This window comes from Varanus komodoensis, unplaced genomic scaffold (assembly GCF_004798865.1).
Source record: "Varanus komodoensis strain SLA01 unplaced genomic scaffold, ASM479886v1 scaffold110, whole genome shotgun sequence".
Classification (NCBI taxonomy): domain Eukaryota; kingdom Metazoa; phylum Chordata; class Lepidosauria; order Squamata; family Varanidae; genus Varanus; species Varanus komodoensis.
The window spans coordinates 801864-823331 of record NW_025335318.1 but is presented as its reverse complement, the minus strand read 5'-3'; the positions used below and the strand labels follow the sequence as shown (position 1 = coordinate 823331).

At 47.0% G+C, this 21468-nt stretch overlaps 2 protein-coding genes across 11 annotated transcripts in view; both read right to left on the bottom strand.

Moving 5' to 3' along the window:
- The window catches only part of SLC43A1 (solute carrier family 43 member 1), a 29668-nt gene extending 23563 nt beyond the window's left edge, over positions 1–6105 (bottom strand). For 3 of the 4 annotated variants that reach the window (XM_044420830.1, XM_044420833.1, XM_044420832.1), the window contains exons 1-2: positions 5992–6105; positions 1771–1901 (exon numbers count right to left, since the gene is read on the bottom strand). The gene's annotated coding sequence lies outside the window, so the exon portion shown is untranslated. Of the gene's footprint in view, positions 1–1770; positions 1902–3496; positions 3526–5991 lie in introns of those variants that run through there. The other variant, XM_044420831.1, reaches the window with a different exon arrangement.
- An 11185-nt stretch (positions 6106–17290) lies between these two features.
- TIMM10 (translocase of inner mitochondrial membrane 10) lies at positions 17291–21439 on the bottom strand. Of its 7 annotated transcripts, none has more exons than XM_044420823.1 (3): positions 21242–21439; positions 20607–20707; positions 17291–17595 (listed from the first exon to the last, which is right to left on the bottom strand). In XM_044420823.1, exons 1-3 carry the CDS (start codon positions 21290–21292, stop codon positions 17394–17396), a joined length of 354 nt encoding a protein of 117 aa, XP_044276758.1. In that variant the 5' UTR covers positions 21293–21439; the 3' UTR covers positions 17291–17393. The 7 variants fall into 7 exon arrangements, with proteins under 7 accessions (XP_044276758.1, XP_044276759.1, XP_044276760.1 ...); XM_044420824.1 differs by having other exon boundaries at positions 20607–20704; XM_044420825.1 differs by having other exon boundaries at positions 21248–21439.
- Positions 21440–21468: the final 29 nt, after the last annotated feature.

Sequence of the window (21468 nt, the reverse complement as noted above, 5' to 3'; positions counted from 1 at the left end):
AATGTGCTGGGCAACAACTTCCTGTGTGTGTGAGTGAGAGAGAGAAAGAGCGAGAGAGCGGGGGGGATGCTGGGGATAATGGGAGTAGTCCAACACATCCAGATTGCACCAGGCTGAGGAAAGTCTAGGCAAGTATTGGGCTAGGACTGGAAAGATCTGGGATTGATCTTTCAATCCAGCTTGCTGGGTGGCCCTGAGCCAGGTGCTCCTCTCTCAGCCTAGTCCAGTGTCCTTCACTGGCAGCTCCCAATGGATTCCCATGCTGTTCTCTTCTGCTGCTTCTCTAGCTTCACCTCGCTGCTTGCTGAAATCAGTGAATCAGGTGGGGAGTCAGGACAGCTACAGCTCATCAGCTATAAGGTGGCTTGGGACGGGGAAGGGATGAAAATCCGGGAGCAGTCAGTCAGCTGGCTGTGGGGGTGGAGGAACCCAAGAAGCAAAAAGCACTGTGACTGGCTACCCACAGAGATGCAGCACGCAAGCCCCGAAGTGGTCTTGTGGTGGCATCTGGGGCCACAGAGGCGGCAGTGAGCTGGTCCCTTCCCTTCCTCCCACTGGCCCTAAAACTCAAGAAAATCCTTTAAAATGCATTTCTCTTATTTAGACTCCACAGACAACAGAACAGTTTGAGCTCCAATAACCTCCTACCAAAGCTGGAAAGGGAAGCTCCTGCTCATGTAAAGAGCTGAATCCAAACTAGATGCTCTCCCTCAATCCCTCCCTTTCTAGTAAAACTTCTGGTTCCAGCCTCAGGGTGCTTCTCGCTGCCTGAGGGCCAGATGGTGCGAATGGCAACGCCTTTCTGGTTGAACAGCTCAATCCTCGAGATGCCTCCCCACTGGGTCAAGGATTGGCTCTCACACTTGCTCCCTCTCTCCTCCTGGAAACCCTTCCTCCCCTTCCTGAGAAACTTCATTAGATGCTCTCAAAGGGCTCCCTCCTCCCAGCTCCTCCTCCTCAGAATCCTCTGATGACTACCACTGAACAGTCTGCAGCACGGCCCCCTCTCTGCATCACCTCCTGGTTGAAAAAAAGCCAAGCCCCCTGGCTTTGCCTAGGGCTGTTGTGGGAATGAAATGAGGTGGGGGAACCACGGTGATTCGAGTTCTTTGGAGGAAACGCTGAATAAAAAGGTCACACATGCAAGCCCTGTATCTAAGAGACTTAAGCCCTCTGCTAACTTTCAACTTCTGTGTAATGAAGACTCATGGAGGGAGATGGGGAAGCCACGTGTGCTCACTTAAATCTCTGCATGGTACCAAACTGCATGCAGCTCTGTGCATAACTTCCATACGAAGATTCAGCGGAAAGCATGCAGCGCTCAGGTGGGGCTTGAAGGCACAATCCAAGCAGACATGCTCACTGGGCACAGTTTCAATATATTCCTGAGGCCTTAGCTGTGAACTGAAAGGTCCACTAAGAAAGGTTCACTAAGGGTGCAACCCTGTGCACATTTAGAGAGGAACACGTTCTATGTCCCCCATCATCCCCCTGTCTAAATGTGCACAGGGTTGCGTCCTGGGTAGCCTTCAGGGACTCACTGTATCTCAGTGCACATCTCAGCCTCAGCCCTTCCCACATGATCCTAACAACTGTAAAAGGGCAGTTGAAAGGCAAATTTAAACATGGTACACAAACCATTTTGCAGAAGCAAAAAAATGCCGTATAATAGCTCAAGCATGATTAGTTGCCAAACTTGAAAACAAGATGCTATCAGGTGTCCCAGGACTGCAGAAGCCAGATTGCCCCGGCATGGAACCTTTTCCTTACTTGTAAGGGCTCCAAGGGTTATGCTGGACTCTTGCGTTCTGCAGGCAGTCTTTTGATTCTGAACATCAGGGGCTGGCACGCCTGGCGTTCGGCGGTTGTAACAGGGTGGGTCTCCACTGATTGAATACTTTCTGTAAGGAGGCAGAAGGGGAAGTAAACAGCTTGGCATGAAATGCAGGAATGACACTAAATCCAGCAGCAGTAGTAAGCCAGCACAGCGGAGGAGGAGGCAATGCTGATTGCTGCTCAAGTAAAAAGAAGAACAAGAAAAGAAAATAACACACGAGTTAGCACTGGAGCTAAACAAACAGGAGCCTTTGGCACAGATGTTGCCTGTGGAATCCAACACCAGATAGCAGCTGTTGCTTGAAACACTTAGTAGAAAGCTGGATTACAGGAATGCTTTGTTTGTAGAAGTTAAAAGGAGATGCCCCATTCAACAGAAATTAGGGGTGGCCAGCCTCTAAAGAGTACTGAATTTCCCAGAGGAATGTGGGCAAATCCTAAAGGGAAATGAATCTCCAGGGTGAGGTGATCCACTGCTGTCTCAAAGGTGACTGTCACCTTAAAGAGACAGGTGGGGTGGAAGAACCATTTGACACTGATGCAATACAGTGTGTTGGTAGAGCGGTTCATACTTCACTCAGTTCTGAGTAAAGCATGGATTTGACAGCACTTAGTGAAAGACATCTTGATCCCCTTGTATCCTGACAGAAAAGGAAAGGATATGCATTATAGACACGCATGCATAAACATTCTCTCCTCCTCACGCATGAGTGTTCTGTGAATCCGTTATGAAAGACAGCAGGGCACCACCGTGCTGCATACGGCTGAAAGGCAGACATTTGGAAATACTGCTTTCATTGGAAGCCAGCTTCTGTTCTTTGCAGAGGCAATGAAAAGCCCATAAAGCACCTGTGGGCAGAGTTTGTTAACATCCATGCAGGGAGCCGAAATAGACATCCAAAGGAACGGGGCTGCTGCAGACTGCACAGCTATCCTGTTCTTCATATTGGCCTGTAACACCTGCCCCAGGTGTGCCCATCAGGGTCCCATCTTTCTTTGCTCCAGCGAGGCAGGGTGATCAAATGCCAAGCAGGGCACAGGGTCTGCGTGCTTAATGGCTGTGCAGAGGAGTGCTTTCCAGAGGCAAAACACTGCAGGGCTTGCCAGATGGTTCTAGTCATATCCCACCAGCATCACCAGCCTTTGCAGCTAGCAAAAAGGGCTCTGGGAAAGGAGCGGGGAGAAGACCCACACATTCTGTGAAAACCATACCCACAATTAAAGCACACACACACAGGAAATGAAGGAGATTGAAATGCATCTAATGTGCCACAAACCCTAGAGGTTACCATTTCCAAATATCTGCAGGTCTGCACAGCGCCTTTTTTGTAAGAAAAAAAGTGCCAGAACTCACATCTTGTTAATCTTTTATTTAAAAAATTATATATTCAGATCTTAACATAAATTTAATTTACTGTATTTAAGGCAAATGTTCATAGTAAATTCCAAAGTTTTGTCCAATTCTCGTCCGACAAATCTTCTCAGCTCCTTTCCCTGCTGTTAGTATCTATGGTCGAATGTCGTCCTCTGAGCAGGACTGGTGGTTGAGAAGTAATTAGTAATTTTTTTCATTTTTAAATTTGGGGTCACACTTTTACACTAAACATTAAAAAAAGATTTTCAATTCACCAACCTTTTTTAAAATAAAGAAATGATTTACCTTTCACATGTAGTCAATGACTGTACACACACCCACACGTCAGTTGTGTAACAAAACATAACGGTCATCACCCACAGTAAGCACTCAGCGTGCAACCACATGACCAATCACAAGCCGAGCAGCGCCATCGCAACCAGTGTGGACGAAGGACGCATGCATCGGACTCGAAACACAAGCAGCCCGCATGCACCGTTTTAATGATTTTGCCGCCAACCTGCTACGCTCAACAGGGCGATTCAAACCCACGTGGACCAAACATCAAATTTTCAAAAGTTACGTTTAAAACTTGGAAAATCTGTCGAAAAAAGGTGCCGGAACTCTGTTCCGGTGCGTTCTATGAAAAAAAAAGCACTGGGACTGCATATGTGAACAATGTCTTAATATATATTTGTTTATCTTTGCCAATGACATTGTATCATAAGGAGCAACAGCAACAAAAAAGACAGGTCCCTGCTCCAAAGAGGTTACACTGTAAACTCTGGCAAAAAAGGAAAAATGAGCAGAGGGGAGAGGAGGGGGGAGGGTTACATTTGGAGATAGGTTCTTTCGTGCCCATCTGTTTTTATATACCTGCAGCTATAAATGTTCTTGGCTTCTAGGTCTAGTAAAACGAAGGCTGTAGAGACATGCCATATGGATTCATGCTGTTGAAACTAGGTACTTTTACTTCCCTTCATCACCACTCAGCTGGATGTCAGCGTGGCAGAGGCTGAACTGGTTTGCCACAAACAAAAGTAACCTGTTCTGGACGGTCAAGCAAACCCTCCCAATCTAGATTCCTTCAAACAACTATTTCACTGTGGAAAGGGAAGTGAAAACATTCTGCCTGGACAGAGCTGTCCTGGAAACTAGCATGAAGAAAGCATCTTTTGAAAAAGAGACGAACTAGCACTAAACCACATCATCCTAGTCACCAGGGGCATAGATCTGGCAGGAAGCTGTCTGGAGAACACCTTGGCTTTTGATAGAGGCAGGTTCTGTCTGGGCACTGCCATCTCAGCAACAGTTTTGGATAGGAAATTATCTCATCAATGCATCACAGGGACCCAATCGCCTTCGCAGAGAAAACCAAATAGGCAGAGCAAGGCAAAGGCCAAATTTGTGCAAGACTGCAGACCACCGGATTGTCTATTATTTAGGCTACAATCCCATATGTACTTACCTGAAAGCAAGTCCTACTGAACTCAGTGGAATCTACTTCTGCATAGACATGCCGAAATTTCAGGGTTCATCTACTATTATAACTGCTGGGGGATATGGGTCAGAATAGGAAAGTCCGCCGCATGCACCCAAATATCACGGGCAGTCCCTGCCAACGCACCCCACCAGAGTCCACACAGCTGTGATCCTAACCTAAGGGATGTTTCAGAGAAAAGGGGGAATGTGCAGGGGCACCGCACACAGATTGGCACAGGAGAACTAAAAGCAACAGGCTCCTGGGAGAGGAGGTATGTGGTGCCAAGCAGTATCTTCAGGGCATGCACTGAAGAAGTGAACCTCCGTCGGAATGTATGCTGAAGGCTGCTGAAAAACAATCGTGCCAGAACTATGGAAGGGGACACCAACAGTAGGGGTCCGCTCCCCGCAGGTCTGGCTCAAGACAAGTTGCTGCCTGAGGCTGAGGAGCAAAAGGTCACCTGCCTGCCCTACCAAAGGTGCACACTGCTCAGAGCCAGTCCAAGTGTTTTGGCACAGGAGGCAGAAAATCCCACCAGCACCCCTCGCCCTCTCTGGCAGTAATAATATAAACCTGCGACTTAAACAGCTCCCAGTGTGCTGCCCAACAGCTGCCCCCTCACTGGGATGGCCGCCCCCACCGGGATTCCCCTTGCCCAGGACTCGTGTCCTCCAGAAATGGGGGAGCCCCGCCGAAGGCACGCGGGGGAGGCCCACACACGGCTCTGCCCCACTCGCACTGAGAGTGGACCCCTTCCAACCCCATTTCTTCCGTGCCCGGCTGCCCCCCCCCCCCCCGGGCCCTGCTCCCGGGAAACAGCCGCCCCCATCTGCCCCTCGTGTGCCTTGTCCCCATTCGGACCCTGTGCGGGGCGCGGAAGGGGCGCATTCGGAAACTCCGCCGGTCCCCGGAGCCGCGCCGAAGGACCCCGCGCTTTTATTGGCCGCTCCCGGCGGGGCTGTCATTCGCCTCCGACCGTCCGCTGCCTTGCCCGCGTTCAAGCAGCTCCTCATTGGCGCAGCAGGCCGACTCCCCGTCCCTTTTTTCCGCGCTGGGACAGGCCAGGGCGGCCTCTCTTTCCCAAGTCCAGCAACACCGAGAATATGTGCGGCGAGCGGCGTCAGCACATGGCCGAAGTTCCCCCCACCCAGTGCCAGCCCGACCCAGAGGCAGCCGCCGCCGCCGCGGCCGCTGCCACGTGGAAAGCAGCGCCCTGCCGAGCCCCGGGCTCACGCCGCACCAGGGGGCCGGGGCAGCCCCACCCGGGCGCCCGCGCCCGCCCGCCGCGATCTTCCGCCCCCCGGGCTCGCCAGCTCACCCGCGGCTCCGTTCTCGGCGGGCTGCAAGGAAGTCGCGCCGCCCTCTCCTCGCGGGGGCCGGGCGGAGACGGGCGGCTCCGCTCCCCCGAGCCTCGCAGGCGCGCTCCGGCCGCAGCTCTCGGGCGCAGCAGAAGTTGGCCGAGCCGCCGCGCTGAGCACGCCGCGCGGTCTGCCGCGTGTGCGAGCGCGCAGCGCCCCCGGCAGGAAGTCTTCGCCTCGCCCGCGCGCGGGAGTTTCGCAGGTGGGGGGCCAAGCGGCTACGTGCGCGCCCATGCCTTTATAAGGGCATGGGCGCATGTCTGCATGCTCGAGGAAACCCGCGGCACTCGGGGAAAGGGGGACCCAGGACCCCGAGGGCAGCCAGGGAAGCAAAGGCGAAAGTGCGCGCGGAGGACTCATGCTCGCCCCCTTGTGGAGGGGGAGGATGCGGGCTCTTCCCGCCCTTCTCGCGCTCTCGAGTCAGCGAGGAGGCCGAGCTGGGTGCCGGCAGCGCTGAGCTCCAGTCCCGCTCGTCCGTCGCAGCCTCACACGGGGTGGTCTTGAGCATCTTTCTGCCTCCTTTGCACCTCCCCATCGTAAAATCAAAACCATCTGCCTCACACTGGGCTTTTCTGTGAGCAAGTACAGTGCAGTATGGTAGAATTTAAGGGTGTGGATGTTTCTGTTTGTATTTTGTAGAGAAAGTGGGCAGGGAGACATTTGCCCCCCTCTCTCAGGGCACTAGGTAGTTGGGGAGTTTTGGAGACATAGAAAAGTGTGTAGGCAAACTATGGAATCCATTACAAGGTGTGGTGACGGCAGCCAATTTTGGATGGTTTTTATACTGAATTGGACACATTCATCTCCCCATGATTAGTCACTTGAGGCTCAGGTAGCCTAGAGTGTGTTTTACCAGCTCTGGCCACTACCAGCAGTGCCCCTATCCAAACAGGATTAGCCTGATTTCAGCAATCTGTGCTCTGGCAGTCTCTGAGCAAGATGACTGCAACGGGGCTGCTCTTGAAGACTGTTCAGAAGCTTCAGCTCATGCGAAGCACTGCAGCCAGACTGGTAACTGGTACTCATAGATCTGAACCTATAAGATTGGTCCTGGCCTGCTTGAATTGAATCCCTGGATGTTTCCCCATCCTGATTCAAGGAGCTGGTTTGATCCTATAAAGCTTTAGACAGCTTGGAACTGTATGCTGTACTTTACCCAGGCTCTAAGCTCAACACTGGCTCTAAGCTCTGGCACTTCCTACCAATGCCAGATCCAAGGAAGACTCAGAGGGCAACACCAGTGAGAAGGAGGGCTTTCTCCATGATGGCCACCTGATGAACTCCTCGTTTAAGGGTGCTTGGTGCCAACCTTGCCATCTTTCTGAATAATGCTTAAGATGGTCATTTCTGCCAAGGCCTTTAAAGATACACATGGCTGTTCAAGGGCTTGTGGAGTTACTCATCCCAGGTGTTTATAGATCTACCCTTCGTTATGTGACAATTTGGATGTTTTTGATCTGTATTTAAGAGTTTGCATTTTGGAAAAATGCTGTGTTTCTTTACTGCATCATTTTTATGAATTGTTGCAAGCCCCCCAGAATACTTCAGCTGTTGGAAGGCACAGAAACGAATAATAACAAAGCTCTTGGCCAGTGGGTAAGGCTGTCCGTGGAGGATAAGCTCTTAATGGCTATTAGGCCTGGTGGCCGGATGCTACGCAGTGTCGCAGGCAGCAGGCCTACTGAGCACTGATGCGTCTCCCATGGGCAGTTGGCTGGTCACTGCGTGGACACAGTGCTGGACTGTGAGCCGATCCAGAAAGAGCTTTTTATGTTCTTATACAAAGGCACATCTAGGTACCCAAGTGCTGTAATTCTTATAATCAAAAACACACCTCTGGGTGACATGTGAAACTATTATAATAGAAGAAAACATGGAATAATAATGGAAATAATAATACAGGAGGAAAACACAGATTTTATCCATAAAAAGTATTTCTTAAGAACATAACTCCTTCCATACACCAGTGCAATTGGGTAGGGCTAAATACAGACAGTGGATGAACTGTGCGAGGTATTTATTATTTACATTTATGTACCACTCCTATAGCCATTCAGGGCTCTCTGGGCAGTGTACAAGCCAAACATAAAAAGAAACAACCATAACATTCATACTATAAAAACCATCCAGTAAAATACAATAAAATGTATAATACAATCCAACAGACAACTACAACAGTCAGTAAAATTACTGTGGCACAGCAGTCATAAAAACAACCATTAGAATTTCTAAAAATCTAAACTATTAAACCAACAGTTCTTAAAATGTCTGGAAAAACAAAATGTCTTTGCCTGGTGCCAGAAAGATAGCAATGAGAGTGCCAGGCATGCTTCTCTGGGAGCTTATTTCATGGATGGTGTCCAGCCACCAAGAAAACCCTTTTCCTTTCGCCACCCCTCTCCTCTTGAGGTAGCAGCTCCCTGAGAAGTGCCTTTGCAGCTGATCTTCGTGGTTGGGTAAAACACGGGAGTAGGTGTTCCTCCAGGTATCCTGGCCCCAAGCCTTTTAGGGCACATTTTTAAAGTCAATCTCATGCTCTCTGTTCTCTGCACCTCTTCAATACAGTTGCACTCAAGTATGGAAGGAGCAGAACATCTCTTTTTCTAACAGTTTCCATGCAGCAGTTGTAATTGAGGAAACTGTGATGGCCCACCAGCCAAAACATTGCTCATGATAGCGGCAGTGTAACTCTGTCTTACGCTTCCTGGCTGAGTGCCAAATTTCCCTCTTCCCAATTGAAATAAATAATGATTTAAAATATTTTGAGACAGCACAATAAGGATGGTGAATTTGCCACTCCAAAGAATACCATTTGGTGTTCCAGACTCTGTAATCTGAGGCTTTTCATCCAGGCTGAGATATGGTGTCACACAATACCAAGTCTGTGAGCACTTGCTTTCAATAGCTGTGCTTGCCTAGCCATTTCCTCATAGCTGCACGGCAATAACAGTTTGCTCAGCCCAGTGGAGTGGCATGGCATCCCACAAGCACTCATTCGGTCTCTTTCTGCCAGCTCTCTTGCATCACAGCCCTCTGAGAATAAAAGACCGGGGGGGGGGGGGGCGGTCAGGGACAGGACAAGGAGGGGCATGTCTGCTGACATTCTCCTCTGCAGAACAAATGTTTTTTTCGAAAAAAACTTACGTGTTTTCATCTTCAGGGGCAGAGTGTGCCCAGGGCACCTCTCGACCATCTTTGTCCTGTTCTCCAAACTTCCTGCTCCCCAAGCTTGCTCAGAAAACAGCGAGCACGCACCCACCACTGTGTATCTGTTAGATGACCTAAAGCAAAACATAACTCAAGAATGGGGAGGATACATGGGAGGACAGGACTGAGGAAACATAGGAACAGAGCGAGCTAGAAGAGGCATCCTGGGCCATCTAGTCTGACCCCCGACTCCACTCATGGCATGCCTGCCAGGACAAAGTCAATGTGCTATTAAAATGAAGCAAACTCAGGACCGGGGTCAAACACAAGCAAAGTCAGGCACTAAGAGCATAAGACTGTAAGAAGAGCCGTGTGGGATCGGGCCGAAGGCCCACCTAGTCCAACATTCTGTCCACACAGGGCCCCACAGAACACCCACAAGTAGGATGGGTACACCAACACCTTCCTGCCCAAGTTCCCCAGCAACTAGTGTATGTAGATATCCTGCTGCTACTCCCAGAGGCAGCAAAGAGCGATCAGGACTAGTAGCCATTCACAGCGTTATCCTGCATTGAGAGCCTTACGCACTTGCCACAGGCCCCCACACACGCCACCGCCAGAAGCCCCCTGGAGTTGCTCCTGATTTTCACCTTCGCAGCCTGCTTGCATGCCTTCCTGTTGCTCTGGCCAAGACTACTGAGGAAGCGCGGAGGAGCAAGAGAGGCCCCTGTTGACTTGCTCACCGATCTCTGCCTCCAAAGCAAGCAACAGCAGTGATGAGAAAGGAGATGGAAAGTGACTGTAGCCAGTGATTTATTTTTAGGTTTATGGTATTCCATGTTTCCCACATGGGGCCTACTGCAGTGGCAATCAGAAGGCAGACTCTCAGAAGGAAAGGACCTATGCAGGGTGCCCTGGCCAAAGACCCTCAAAAACTGGCATTAGGAAATGGATTTTCTGGCAGTTATATCAAATCTTTGCATTTGCAAGAACATATAACATGACCAGAATGGGGTGGGGGGGAACTCATAACCCAACACATGGGCCTCACTCCTCAATAAAGCCAGAGCAGTGTCTCATTTACAACACTTAAAAATAAAAATCTTGATATTGGACATGTTCCTAAACAGCCGAAGAGATGAGGTCTTGCTGTCGCAATGGGTTTAATGAAGGTCTGCTCCTTTTGTCTAATTAATAGCCCCGGGCTGTAACTGGTAGACATCTAAGTGTTTAGTAATTCCATCAAGAAAGAGAATCTGCCACTGCAAATGTGTCAGTTCTTTGTTCTTCCCCACTTACAGCTACTCTTTGTACCTTTGCATTTTTGCAGAAGTTTTGTGTATACACACAGAGCTGAACAGAGCACCTAACAAGTGGAAGTAAGCATCCTTTTAATTACTATCCAGTCTCTTCAACTAAACTTTCCCTGAGCAACTAATGGGAAAAGTTTGTCAACAAGATTGAAGCTGGTTCTCCATTTTCCCAGGCTGAAGCAGAGTTGCATGAGCAACCAGAATAAACTGCGCTGTATTCATGTCCTTGTACCTCGAAAGAAGCTTTGCGCAGCCAGACGTGTCCATGGTTGACAGACTGTCCTTAGTGAAATGTCTCAGGGAAGTATGCCTTAAAGTACACCTTGCAAAATCAGCAGTTTTGACCCATGATAGTGAAGGTAGATCTAGAGAGTCAGCCCCATAACCACAGAGGCATATGGTACAGACCACACCTTTCCCCAGCCTTTAAGATGTGTTGGGCTCCAACTTCCAGTATTCTCCACCACTAGGGAGTGATAGGCACTGTAGTCCAACATACCTGGAGGGTATGAATCTGGGGAATGCTGGTACACACATAATTCAGGTCCTTATGTGGGCTGCCCAGGCAGCTCTGTTATCAAATAAGGAAAAAGGAACTAGGAGCCACCATCAGCCTTACACGCTTCCTGTAATTTGATGTTCCTGCCACCCAAGTCTGCAACTTGGGCCTCCCCATTTGGTGTCCCGGGCAAAGAATAGTTTGACTTCTAAGGGCAATATCTTAGAAAATTGATAACTGCTACCCTTTTAACTTCCTTTTCCTTGTTTGAAAGATCTGTGTCTGCAGTTTCTACTCATAAAGCACTGGAAGAGCAGCATTTTAAAATCCCCCAGAAATAAAGAGGACACAAAGCCGCAATGCCAAGAAGAGGACAGCTTTCTCTGCCAAGGGCTGCACTGAGCAGATGCAATGGGCTTTGTGCATTAGGCTGAGTGCCACCCAAGAGTAGGCTGAGGGCTGCAAGTGGCCCACTCCTGCCATATATGTTTACCCAAAAGTTGCACCGAGCACTACTGGACTTACTCATGTGTAAACATGCATCTGATCAGGCTGTACAAACAAGTTTCACCTAGGTGGAATCATGGTCATTGCAACACTTGTAATGGTGCTAGACTGCAGAGTTTGAGTCAGTATTCTTACATACCCCGTTAACTATTTCTTAATAAATTCTATAATCTATCTACAGAGACACTTTACATGTATTCCTTTGTTTTTTTTCTTGCTAGTGTACAATACTAGAAAGTTCAGACTCAGGAAACCTATAGTCCTCCAAATTTGCTAGCTGCAGCTCCCACAATCCTTGACCCATTATCCATGATGGCTGTACCCAGTGGGAGCCCAAAACTTCTGGTGGACCTCAGATCCTTACTCCTTAATTGAAAATCGTTCTGCTTTATAACTCATGCCTCCAGTTTATTAATGTCATTGTCTGTTTCAGTTCTGCCCATCATAGAATTTGGAGTTGTAGTTTTGTACTCCTAACAAATGAATTCTTACTTCTTCATGCTTAGGAGAACTATGAATAGCACAGGACTAATTCCTTTGGAAACACCTCTTGCTTTTTCCTCTGCAGGTCATCAGTGAAGCATCCGCTACTGCACATTAAGTGTTTCTCTCTAACATGACAGGTGCCCACTTTACAGAAGACTATCTCTTCTAATTCCCATTTTATTTATGGCAACAATCTATCTGGAGTTACGCCAGAAGAGAAATACACAGAACTTCTTATGTGGTTAAGAAACATAACCTATTCCAGGCAATTTTAGTGTGTAACATCCATCCAGAAACTCTTCTGCCTAATCCCTCTCCAGAGGTTCATGGATATGCAGAATGTTAAAAAGCCTTCAGCTGATAGGAGAAAATGCCGGTGGAGACAGTGCTGCCAAGTAATGAGGATACAACACATAGAATAGTTATTCAGAATAACTTTGAAGCATGCAATTATGCATTAGACCTGTCTAATTTACCCAGAAGGACCCAGTGAAGCTAAATATTCAAACAAGGTGTCCCATTCTGAAAAGGGCAGCCTTGGAGAAGGGAAGGGAGGTGGTTAATTAGCAAGGTGAGCTGGACTAGGGAACTCTCTGCCCCTGAAAGCAGTCAAGAAGTTCAACGGTTGTAATCAACAGTGCATAGATTATGTGCAACGTGAATGCCAAGCAAGATGAAGAAGCCTGAGGGAAGTGGCTCCAGGCCTAATTGGGAGTGCGCATCAGGCAAGTCCCTCAGGGACAGCTTTCAGTTCCCTGAAACAAAAGCCAGTTTATTTCCCTGCCCATGAAGCAGCATTCTGCATTTAGAAACCACAGCAGAGGCACCCTGCTCTGCTCACTTTCATTACCAGGCCCCCAGCACAGACTTGCACTCCTAAGCAGAGTCAGGAGTTTCTCCCGAACCAGACGGATGGCGCATGCAACAAGCAACAGCACAAGGGGATCGGCTGAGGCAGCAGTTTAGCTGTGGTCCCACAAGGCTCTTTACGTGTGGGCTGCAAGACTGGCCATGCTGGGGACAGGGAAGGAATGGAGCAGAGAATTAATTAAAGAGCAGCATACATGAGGAAAACCCAACTCGGACAATTAGAAGCAATTCCAGATATTGGTCACTTGGGGCCCACCAGATGAGTTTTGCAGAGCCTCTTCCTTTTTCTTTGCAACTTCAGAAGAAACGCACGTGACAGCAAATTCCAAGAATAGCACAGAGGGCAGTGTCCCTCACAAGACTGGCAAGGGTTCCCCAAAGAAGAAATCAATAGCAGCAGATAAGCTGCGGGAAGGACAGCTTGCCAACCCCCACCAAGGTTCTCCCCTAAGCTATGGACAGAGCTGTGGATTCTGTTTGTTCCACAGAGCGTTCCAAGTCCATACAATGCGATGATGAGCCACTTACATCCCTGGACGGTACCTGTATGAACAGGATATGCATCCTAAAACAGGTGAAGAGAAACTAAAGGGGTATATATTTAACTGTTTCACCCTGTAAAACATCCAGAATGTTTGTGGGGGTGGGTTACCACAGGGTGACATAAATTCCTAAAATTAGTGTAAAGTTAGTTAGATCTGTGGGTGAATTGCCAAAGATCAGCAAGGATTTCCAACTCCAAAATGTTTAATGGAGCAGTTTCTCTCCCTCCTCTCAAGCTAGGTTGCTTGCATGAAGAAAAAGAAACCAGGAAATGAGTGTGTGAGAAAACACTGAGCTCAGCTTGAGCGCTGAAAATAAATCCTTGGTTCAGCAGGTGCTCATTTGCACTCTTTAAATAAATTTAAGGGCCAGTGTGATGTAGTGGTTAAGAGTGCAGGCCTGGGACCCATTTGATCCATGTTCAAGTCCCTGCTCAGCCATGGAGCCAACCTGGTGACTTTGGACTGGTCACAGCCTCTCAGCCCAACCCACCTCACAGGGCGGTTGTTGTGGAGATAAGATGGAGAGCAGGAGGAGAAAGATGTAAGCCACTTTGAGTTCTCTGTAAGAAAAGAGGTGGGATATAAATGAAATAAATGAAGTCTATCCCCCTTGTACAGCACAATCATGTGGCCATCTATGTAAAAGGAAAACCAACTAATTTACAGAGACTGAAGTCTCAGGTGCAGATGTACACGATGCAGCAACAGTGCACAGACCCATTGGTCTTTTCTGCAGACACACAGCCCACAAGTGAATCTGCGGCAGGAATAGCATGAAAGCCAAAAGGGGCTGATTTCCCTTCATATTAAAGCAAAGCAAGCCATGGGCCACTACCAAGTTAGGTGACCCAGTTGCAAAGCAGGGGAAAAAAACCAGTCAGTTTTGCTGCTATGCTGCCAAATAGTCCTTGACAGCAGGAGAACTCCGGCCATGGGACTTGGTTCCCAAACTGCCAAAAATCACCTATCATGACTGTTATTGTGTCAGCCTTTTTGCCCTGGCTCCACTTGGTGGACAGTAGATCCCTTAAGCCTGATGTCAAAGCGAGGAGCCATAAATCAATGCCAGCTCACCTGCTTTGCATGCAGAAGGTCCCAAGGTCAGTCCCAAGCATCTCCAAGAGAAACGTCTGTCTGAAGTCCTGCAGAGCCACTGCCAGCCAGCTAGTGGGCTAGCTGGACCACTGCTGTGACTCCACATAAGACGGCTTCTTCTTCCGATCGTGCAGAACACCCTGCAGGATTTTCTGCATCTTGCAGGAAGTGCACAGAAATTCCACCAAGCGCAAGTTACGGAGGGAAGTATTGTCAGGAGCTTGAAATACACTGCTGCAGAAAATCATCATCAGCAGCAACAGATTAATCTTGTTGAGGCCATGCTTCTCCAGGCAGGAGACAGTAATTCCTGAATTTTACAAGGCCCTGTAATTGGTATTGTCACTGTGCCTGAAACTCCTGTTGCCCTTTTCAGCCACAACAGGGGGGACTTGGAGCTGTGCTCAAGGAACCACAGCACAGCATCCCGCCCTGAACAGGAATAAAACCACAAGTCAGGGTTGCCAAATCACTTCCAGCATGTGGTTTTAAATAACTTCTAATTGCTTTAAGCAGCTCTAATTGAGTAAGTCACCCTTTGGCTAAACACAGCTGCTATTTAATTAGAAGATACAGAATGAGGCTAAAAGAAATCAAAGGGGCCCAATTATGAGCCATGCTCATAAAAAAAATAAGAGTGCCCAAAAGTTGTTATTCATGCTGTATGCCTGAAAAGCCTGCACATTCCTATGCCCCCTGCTGGCCGTAAGAAAATGTAGCAAATGTTTTTAACAAGAAAAAATACATGCGCAGGCAAGAATTCTTCAAGTGCCCTTGAATTACAGCCATACTTGAGGCACATGGAAAAACAACAAGGAGTTTAATGCAAAACAGCAACATACCACATCTCCCTTGTGACAGAATGAGATACAGGCCAGATTTGGACAATCACAGGGGGAAAGTAACCAGAGTTCCTTCCCCTTGCCTCCTGCCCAAAACACAATTTGCCTCATTACGCTCAGGGTGAGCAGCTTATTCCAACTTCCACCACATTCTGCTGCCTTCTATTGAAACTCGTCAAGCGACGTCTGGGTTTCGATCCTCACTGGGGGAAGGGCAGCCATGATGGCACTGAGATGTCCCTCATGCTGTCCAAACACAGCCAAGTGCATGGTGGGGTGGCTTTGAACCGTACAGCATGCCATGGATTCTGGGGTGGTTGCAAAGCCACCCCCTCTGTGCACCTCACAAGGCCAAGAAGGCATGGGAAGCTGCACACTATGAGGGCAATTAGGGAAATCACATGGTGTGCAACTAGCACGTCGGGGAGGGGCAAACGACCACAGTTCCTTTACCCCCAGTAGGCAGCACTTCGTCTTTTTCATCAGAAGGCATTCAGCAAATATTGCACGGTGTCAGAATTCTCTAGCTTTCTTCTTGGCATGTACCTCTTACATAGCCAATTGTCAGCAGAGATATCGCTTTGTCATGCACCCTCATTTCACACACACACACCCTTAAATTTCTGCAAAGTCATGTGGGTAAAGTTGCCACATGTTTTGCTTCATGGGAGGATGGTGTGCCCCAGTTGGGAGCTTCACAGAGGGCCTAGATAGTGTCTTGCTGTGATGAAAAAGGCAGTGTTGTGCCACCTTTTCCCCAACTTGGTGCCCTCCAGTTGTAGCCCAGTTGATGCTGGGCTACAACTCCCAGCATCCTCCATTAACAATGAGTGGCTAGGGGATGCTGGGAGTTGTAGTCCAAAATATATGGAGAGAACAAGGTTGTGAAATGCTATTCCTCATACTGCAGAATGTCTAGTAAGGTTAAGTGTATTAAAGCAGAACATTGGAGGGGGCATCAGAAGACAGTCTTCTATTTGACGGTGTCCTCAGTTTGAACAGCTATCCAGTCCAAGTCTGGCTTAAAGGCGAAGTAGCACAAGGCGAGAGCAAGCAGGGGGGCAGAAGTGTCCCATCAACAGGTAGTATCTGGGCAGGAACCAGCTATTTCTACACCTAGATTCAATGCAAATCCATGCCCTTATTTTGGGGATGCATATGTAGCTGCCCCAGCAGGGCTGCAGTGCATGGATGCTACAAGACCATGTTGCAGGGTTTAGTTCCCCCTGCTGGCTGTCGGCTGCAACTGCAGCCAGCAAAGTGGTCACACATGCTCATTTATTGCCAGTTCTTTCAAAGTAACTACCTTAACAGCCACAGTCTCTTAGGCAACACATATAGTTGCACTACGATGAATCTTTCCTCTGAGAAAAACTTAGTGGGCCATCTGATATCTGTTGTTCGGAGCCAGGAAAGACTTGCCTTGATTAGATTGGGAGACGTTTGTTTAATCTCCTCTGTAGTTTAGCTGCCAGAATGAGAAATTGAGGGACATCCGTTGTACTAGTATCATAATGAGGTACATTCACCCTTCCACTGTGCTGGGTAGAATATCCTGCACAGTAGCAGCAGGTGCATTTCAGCAATTATAATTCAAAATAGCATATTTTATACTTTAAATCTAACAAAACCATCTCTATTACTGTTCTGCTGGTGCATCAAAAGAATATAAGCAAGAACTGCAGGAACAAATCAGCTTTGCAACAATTGCAGCTTTACAAATCATCAAAACTTCCTGCAGGATTGCATCCTGACCCAGAAAAACTACATGCATGGCCAAAAGCGTTCATTCTTCAGGCTGCTACTTCATGTGTGAGCCACAGTTTCCTTGAGAACAATGAACTCAACAGCTGAAACTGATATTGCCTTCATACAGCAATTGTAGCCTACCTCATCCTCCACTGGGCCTAACTCAAGAAGACAAAGCTCCAATATACTTGGCAGTTAAGCAGGGATAATATAATTTTGGTGTTTATTGGCAAAAACATGTAGTCCAGCCATGCTGGGAGGGGCAGGAGGAGCAAACGAGCATGCTGTCCATTATGCAAGGCTGGCACTTTATGCTGGCCCTGCCCCTTGCTGCATCCTTTTCATCAGCTCCTCATCCTGCATTGAAAGCTCTGTCAATTTCTTGCCCATGCGCTCATGGATGTCCAAATACTTGGAGACGCAACGATCCAGGCACACAGACTCCCCCTTTGAGAGCTCAGCTTCCTTGTAGTGTGGGGGCACACACTTGCGATGGCAGGCATTGGTCATTCTGGGGTGGAACGAGAAAAGAAAAAGGATGAAAAAGCCATTGGGTTGTTCCAACTTTGGTTTCCGTTCATCTAAAGCAGAACACAGCACAGTTCTTACTCAAAGCCTTCATGTATACAACCAGCAGGGGAAATCCTATAGACCTCCAGATGTTGTTAGATTCCAATTCCTATCAGCTCAGATAGCATGGTCAGTGATCAATGATTATAATGCAAAACAACTTTGGAAGGGCCATGGGCTCACCACCCCGTTCTGCTCATCCTTCTCGCCCCTCTCGTAACTGTCAACAGTTGCTTGCGCTCCCAAAAAGGGTTTCCTTCGCTCAGTGGAGGGCTATTTCACCCGCAAGATTCTAAACTATTTCTCAAACAAGAACATGTCAGGTTACAATACTAACCGATTACATAACTAAATGAAACATTTTAAAAGTACCCCTGTTCATTTTGTGACACACAGTGCCAGATGTTCCTTAAGACAGAATAGTAGTACTTTTAAATGGGACTTGCTGCTTCCCAATTAGTTCTGGGCACATCTGAGTTGCTATGTCCAAGAAAACACACAGAGATTCAATTTACTTGGCTGTAATCCCTTGCACACTTAATTGCACATAAACCCCATTGAATTCAGCAGGATTAATTTTTGAATAAATGAGCACAGAATGCACATTTTCTAAGGTTAGCAAAATATGAATAAATATTTTCCCCCTACTGAAGACTGCACCAGCCAGAGTGCCTGCCTGACCTTTCTGTCTTACTTCATATGTAAAAATGATGCCTTGCAGCAAAAGGGCAGGTAGTTTCACTATAGGCTTCCAAAAGGGAAGGATTTCTTCAACCCATCCATGGAAGAATCGAGCAACATTGGAAGATATCAAGCCAAACTAGGAAACAATGGGATTTATATGATCTTTGTCTATTCTAACATGCATAAGCTGTTAAACCACTTCTAAATGTTAAGTTTCCACCATGATAGCAAGGAAAAATCGTCTCACATACCACCTTTCATGGGACCAATGTGTGTAAGAACAGCAGATGATCTTGTGACAGTACTAAGGCATCAGCTGTGGATAATAGTTTTCCAAGAAAAGAAAACAGGGACTCAATGGTATAAGGTGCAGATGCAATCAAGATATGCTAAAGATTGTAAAATATGGGGGTTTTATAAAGACCTAACAGCCTTTGATCAAGTGATGTTAAAAACAGATGAGAAAATGATTAAGAGAATTTATGAGTTCTTACTTGACAGGAAAATGGAAGGGGAACAGGTTAAGGAAACTATGATAACATGGGCACAAAATTTTGGATATAATATTGAATTAGAAAAGTGGCAAAAGCTATGGGAGAGAAATATTAAGGTAACTTTAGCAACCTCATATAAAGAAAATTTATATAAAATGTTTTATAGATGGTATTTGTCGCCAAATCGATTAGCTAAGATGTTTCCAAATACGTCAAACAGATGTTGGAAATGTAAACATGATGTGGGTACTTTTTACCATATGTGGTGGACTTGTGAATATGTGAAAAAGTATTGGAATAAAATACATAAATGGCTTGAGGAAATGCTACAAAAACCCTTACCTTTTAATCCTGAAATTTTCTTGTTAGGCATTGTACCGGAAAATATTAGCAAACAAGAAATGTATTTGATACTACATTTAATCACAGCGGCGAGGATTGCGCTAGCTCAGTACTGGAAGAGTGAGGAACTACCCACTGAGGAAATGATTTTAAAAAAGATTCTGGATTGTGCAGAAATGGACAGATTGACTCTATTATTGAAGGAGAAGGAAGATACTGACTTCTATCAAACTTGGGACCTTTTCTACGATTGGCTGGAGAAACGGGACTTGGCTTAGATTTAAAGATGTCTTCAAATTTTTATAAATCGATTTGAATACAATTATAGAATGTTTAAAAGATATGTTATAGGAGGCTGACCCAGTACGTCCGATGTATTTGATGATTGATCATTTTTTAGTTTTTAGTTTAAAATCTTAATAAAAAATGTGCAAAAAAAAGTTTTCCAAGGAAAGATGCTTGCAGCACCTTTAACCCTGTCCCTGTTGCTAACATCATACCCTTTGCAACCCAGTTCATAAATTGTACCAAAGGGCCAAAGCCAAGCAAACAGAAAGCCTCCTGCAGGAGTTCAGTTCCAGAAAAGGTTCTCTTCTGTCATTTCTCAATTCCACCTTCGACTTTCAAAGCCCTATCCCATCCTGTAAGCTCACTGAGGAGGGGCTCTATCAGCTAGAACATCTTCACAAGGAAAAGTTTGCTGGGGACTTTTTGATTTAGAAAAGAAATAAGTGAAGTAATAGAGCAACTTTTGGCATTCCGCATAATATTAGAACTCAAGGTCACCCAATGAAATTGATTGTTGGTAAGTTTGGAATGAACAAAAGGAAGTTTCACATAATACTTATAGTTTGTTGAAATCTCTGGCATACTGTATGGTAATGACTAAGGGATTAGACATACCCATAGAAGACAACTATTGACAATATCATCAGCCATTAGAGTTAAATGGAACCTCCAAGTCTGAGGCAAAGTACCTCTATCACAAGTGCAAGGATAAACAACAGAGGATTGTTGCTTGTGTGTCCTGCCTGTGAGTTACCTAATATGACTAGATAGAGCTCTGCAGTGATCCAAAAAGGCAATTTTAAATCTTATTCTATGTCAGCTTTCCCCAACCTTGTACCTCCAGATGCGTTGTCTGCACATCCCCCAACCAGTCAATACATGGGTTGTAGTCAAACACATGTAGAGGGCACCTGGTTGGGGAATGCTGTTTTACATCATGCATAATACCTAGTAAGCTAGTAGTACATTGTTTGGTGGAAAAATACATCCTAAGAAAAAGTCTTGGGCATTTGGAGCAAAAAAAGGTACAAATCACAGAAGACTCAACCCTACACACCCCTAGAACATCATATTTCTCTCCTGTTGGAGATGTAAAATATGAGTACCATTAAAGGGAGCCCTTGTTCCTGTGATTAGTCAATACCTGTTGTACATATCAGCCATCATCTCCACTTCCAGTTCAGCTGCCAGCTGCTGCGCCCGCAAAGGATCCATCCCACCTTCAAGTAGTTTCCCTTGATGCTGCTGAAGAAGGCAAATATAATGATCCTGCAACTTGCATGCCACTTGGCAGTACTTTTGAATCTTGTTTGGTTTTTCAATACCCAGGCCTAGTTCTGCCCCAGGAAGCAAAAGAAGGCAAACAAGCATAAGCCACTCCACAGCCCACCTCCAACCTTGCCTAACAGAGCAGTGCGGTAACAACAGGACACTTTCTTATTGTCCTGTCTTGACGGACAGAAGTGGGCACCTGTCTTGGATCTATGTAGATCTCCCCCGAAATCACCAGCACCGAGCTGTTGTTCCTTCTGGGGGATGGCGGGCGTATAGCGTGGGCAGGGAGCTAGGTAGTATTTGTTCATTTGCTATTCCAAAAATGGCACCCTTAACGAGCAGCCCTGCCCAAAGTTTCTCAGCCCGTGCTAAATCCCCAGTGTAGACACAAAAGCAAGGAAAGCAAATTCCCTCCTGTTCTCCCCGCGTCTCTGTGAGCTGTTCCACCCGTAAACTCCCATCACCGAAGAAATATTTCGCTCTACCACCAGCAACAACACTCACGTGCACCTTCAAGTATCCGGAAACACGAGGACGAGGCACTTCCGCCAGCATGACTTTCGTCCCACCTCCTTAAAGATTGACATAGAGACTTCCGGAAAAGAATAAGAGTGACTTTAAAACAGTAGCTGTTCTTCAGCGGGAGAGAAAGCCTCCAGCTGCACAGCTGGATGAGGCTGTGGGTACCGCACCCGAGACGCAGAGCCTCCCGCAAAGCTGGAGGGCATCCC

Bases quoted from the DNA above. Each gene is read 5' to 3' on its own strand.
- TIMM10 (XM_044420822.1), bottom strand. From the start codon at position 20,833: ATGCTTGTTTGCCTTCTTTTGCTTCCTGGGGCAGAACTAGGCCTGGGT. The intron at 17,596-20,606 runs GTATTGACTAAT...GTTCCACCCCAG, and splicing joins ATGGCTGATATGTACAACAG to AATGACCAATGCCTGCCATC.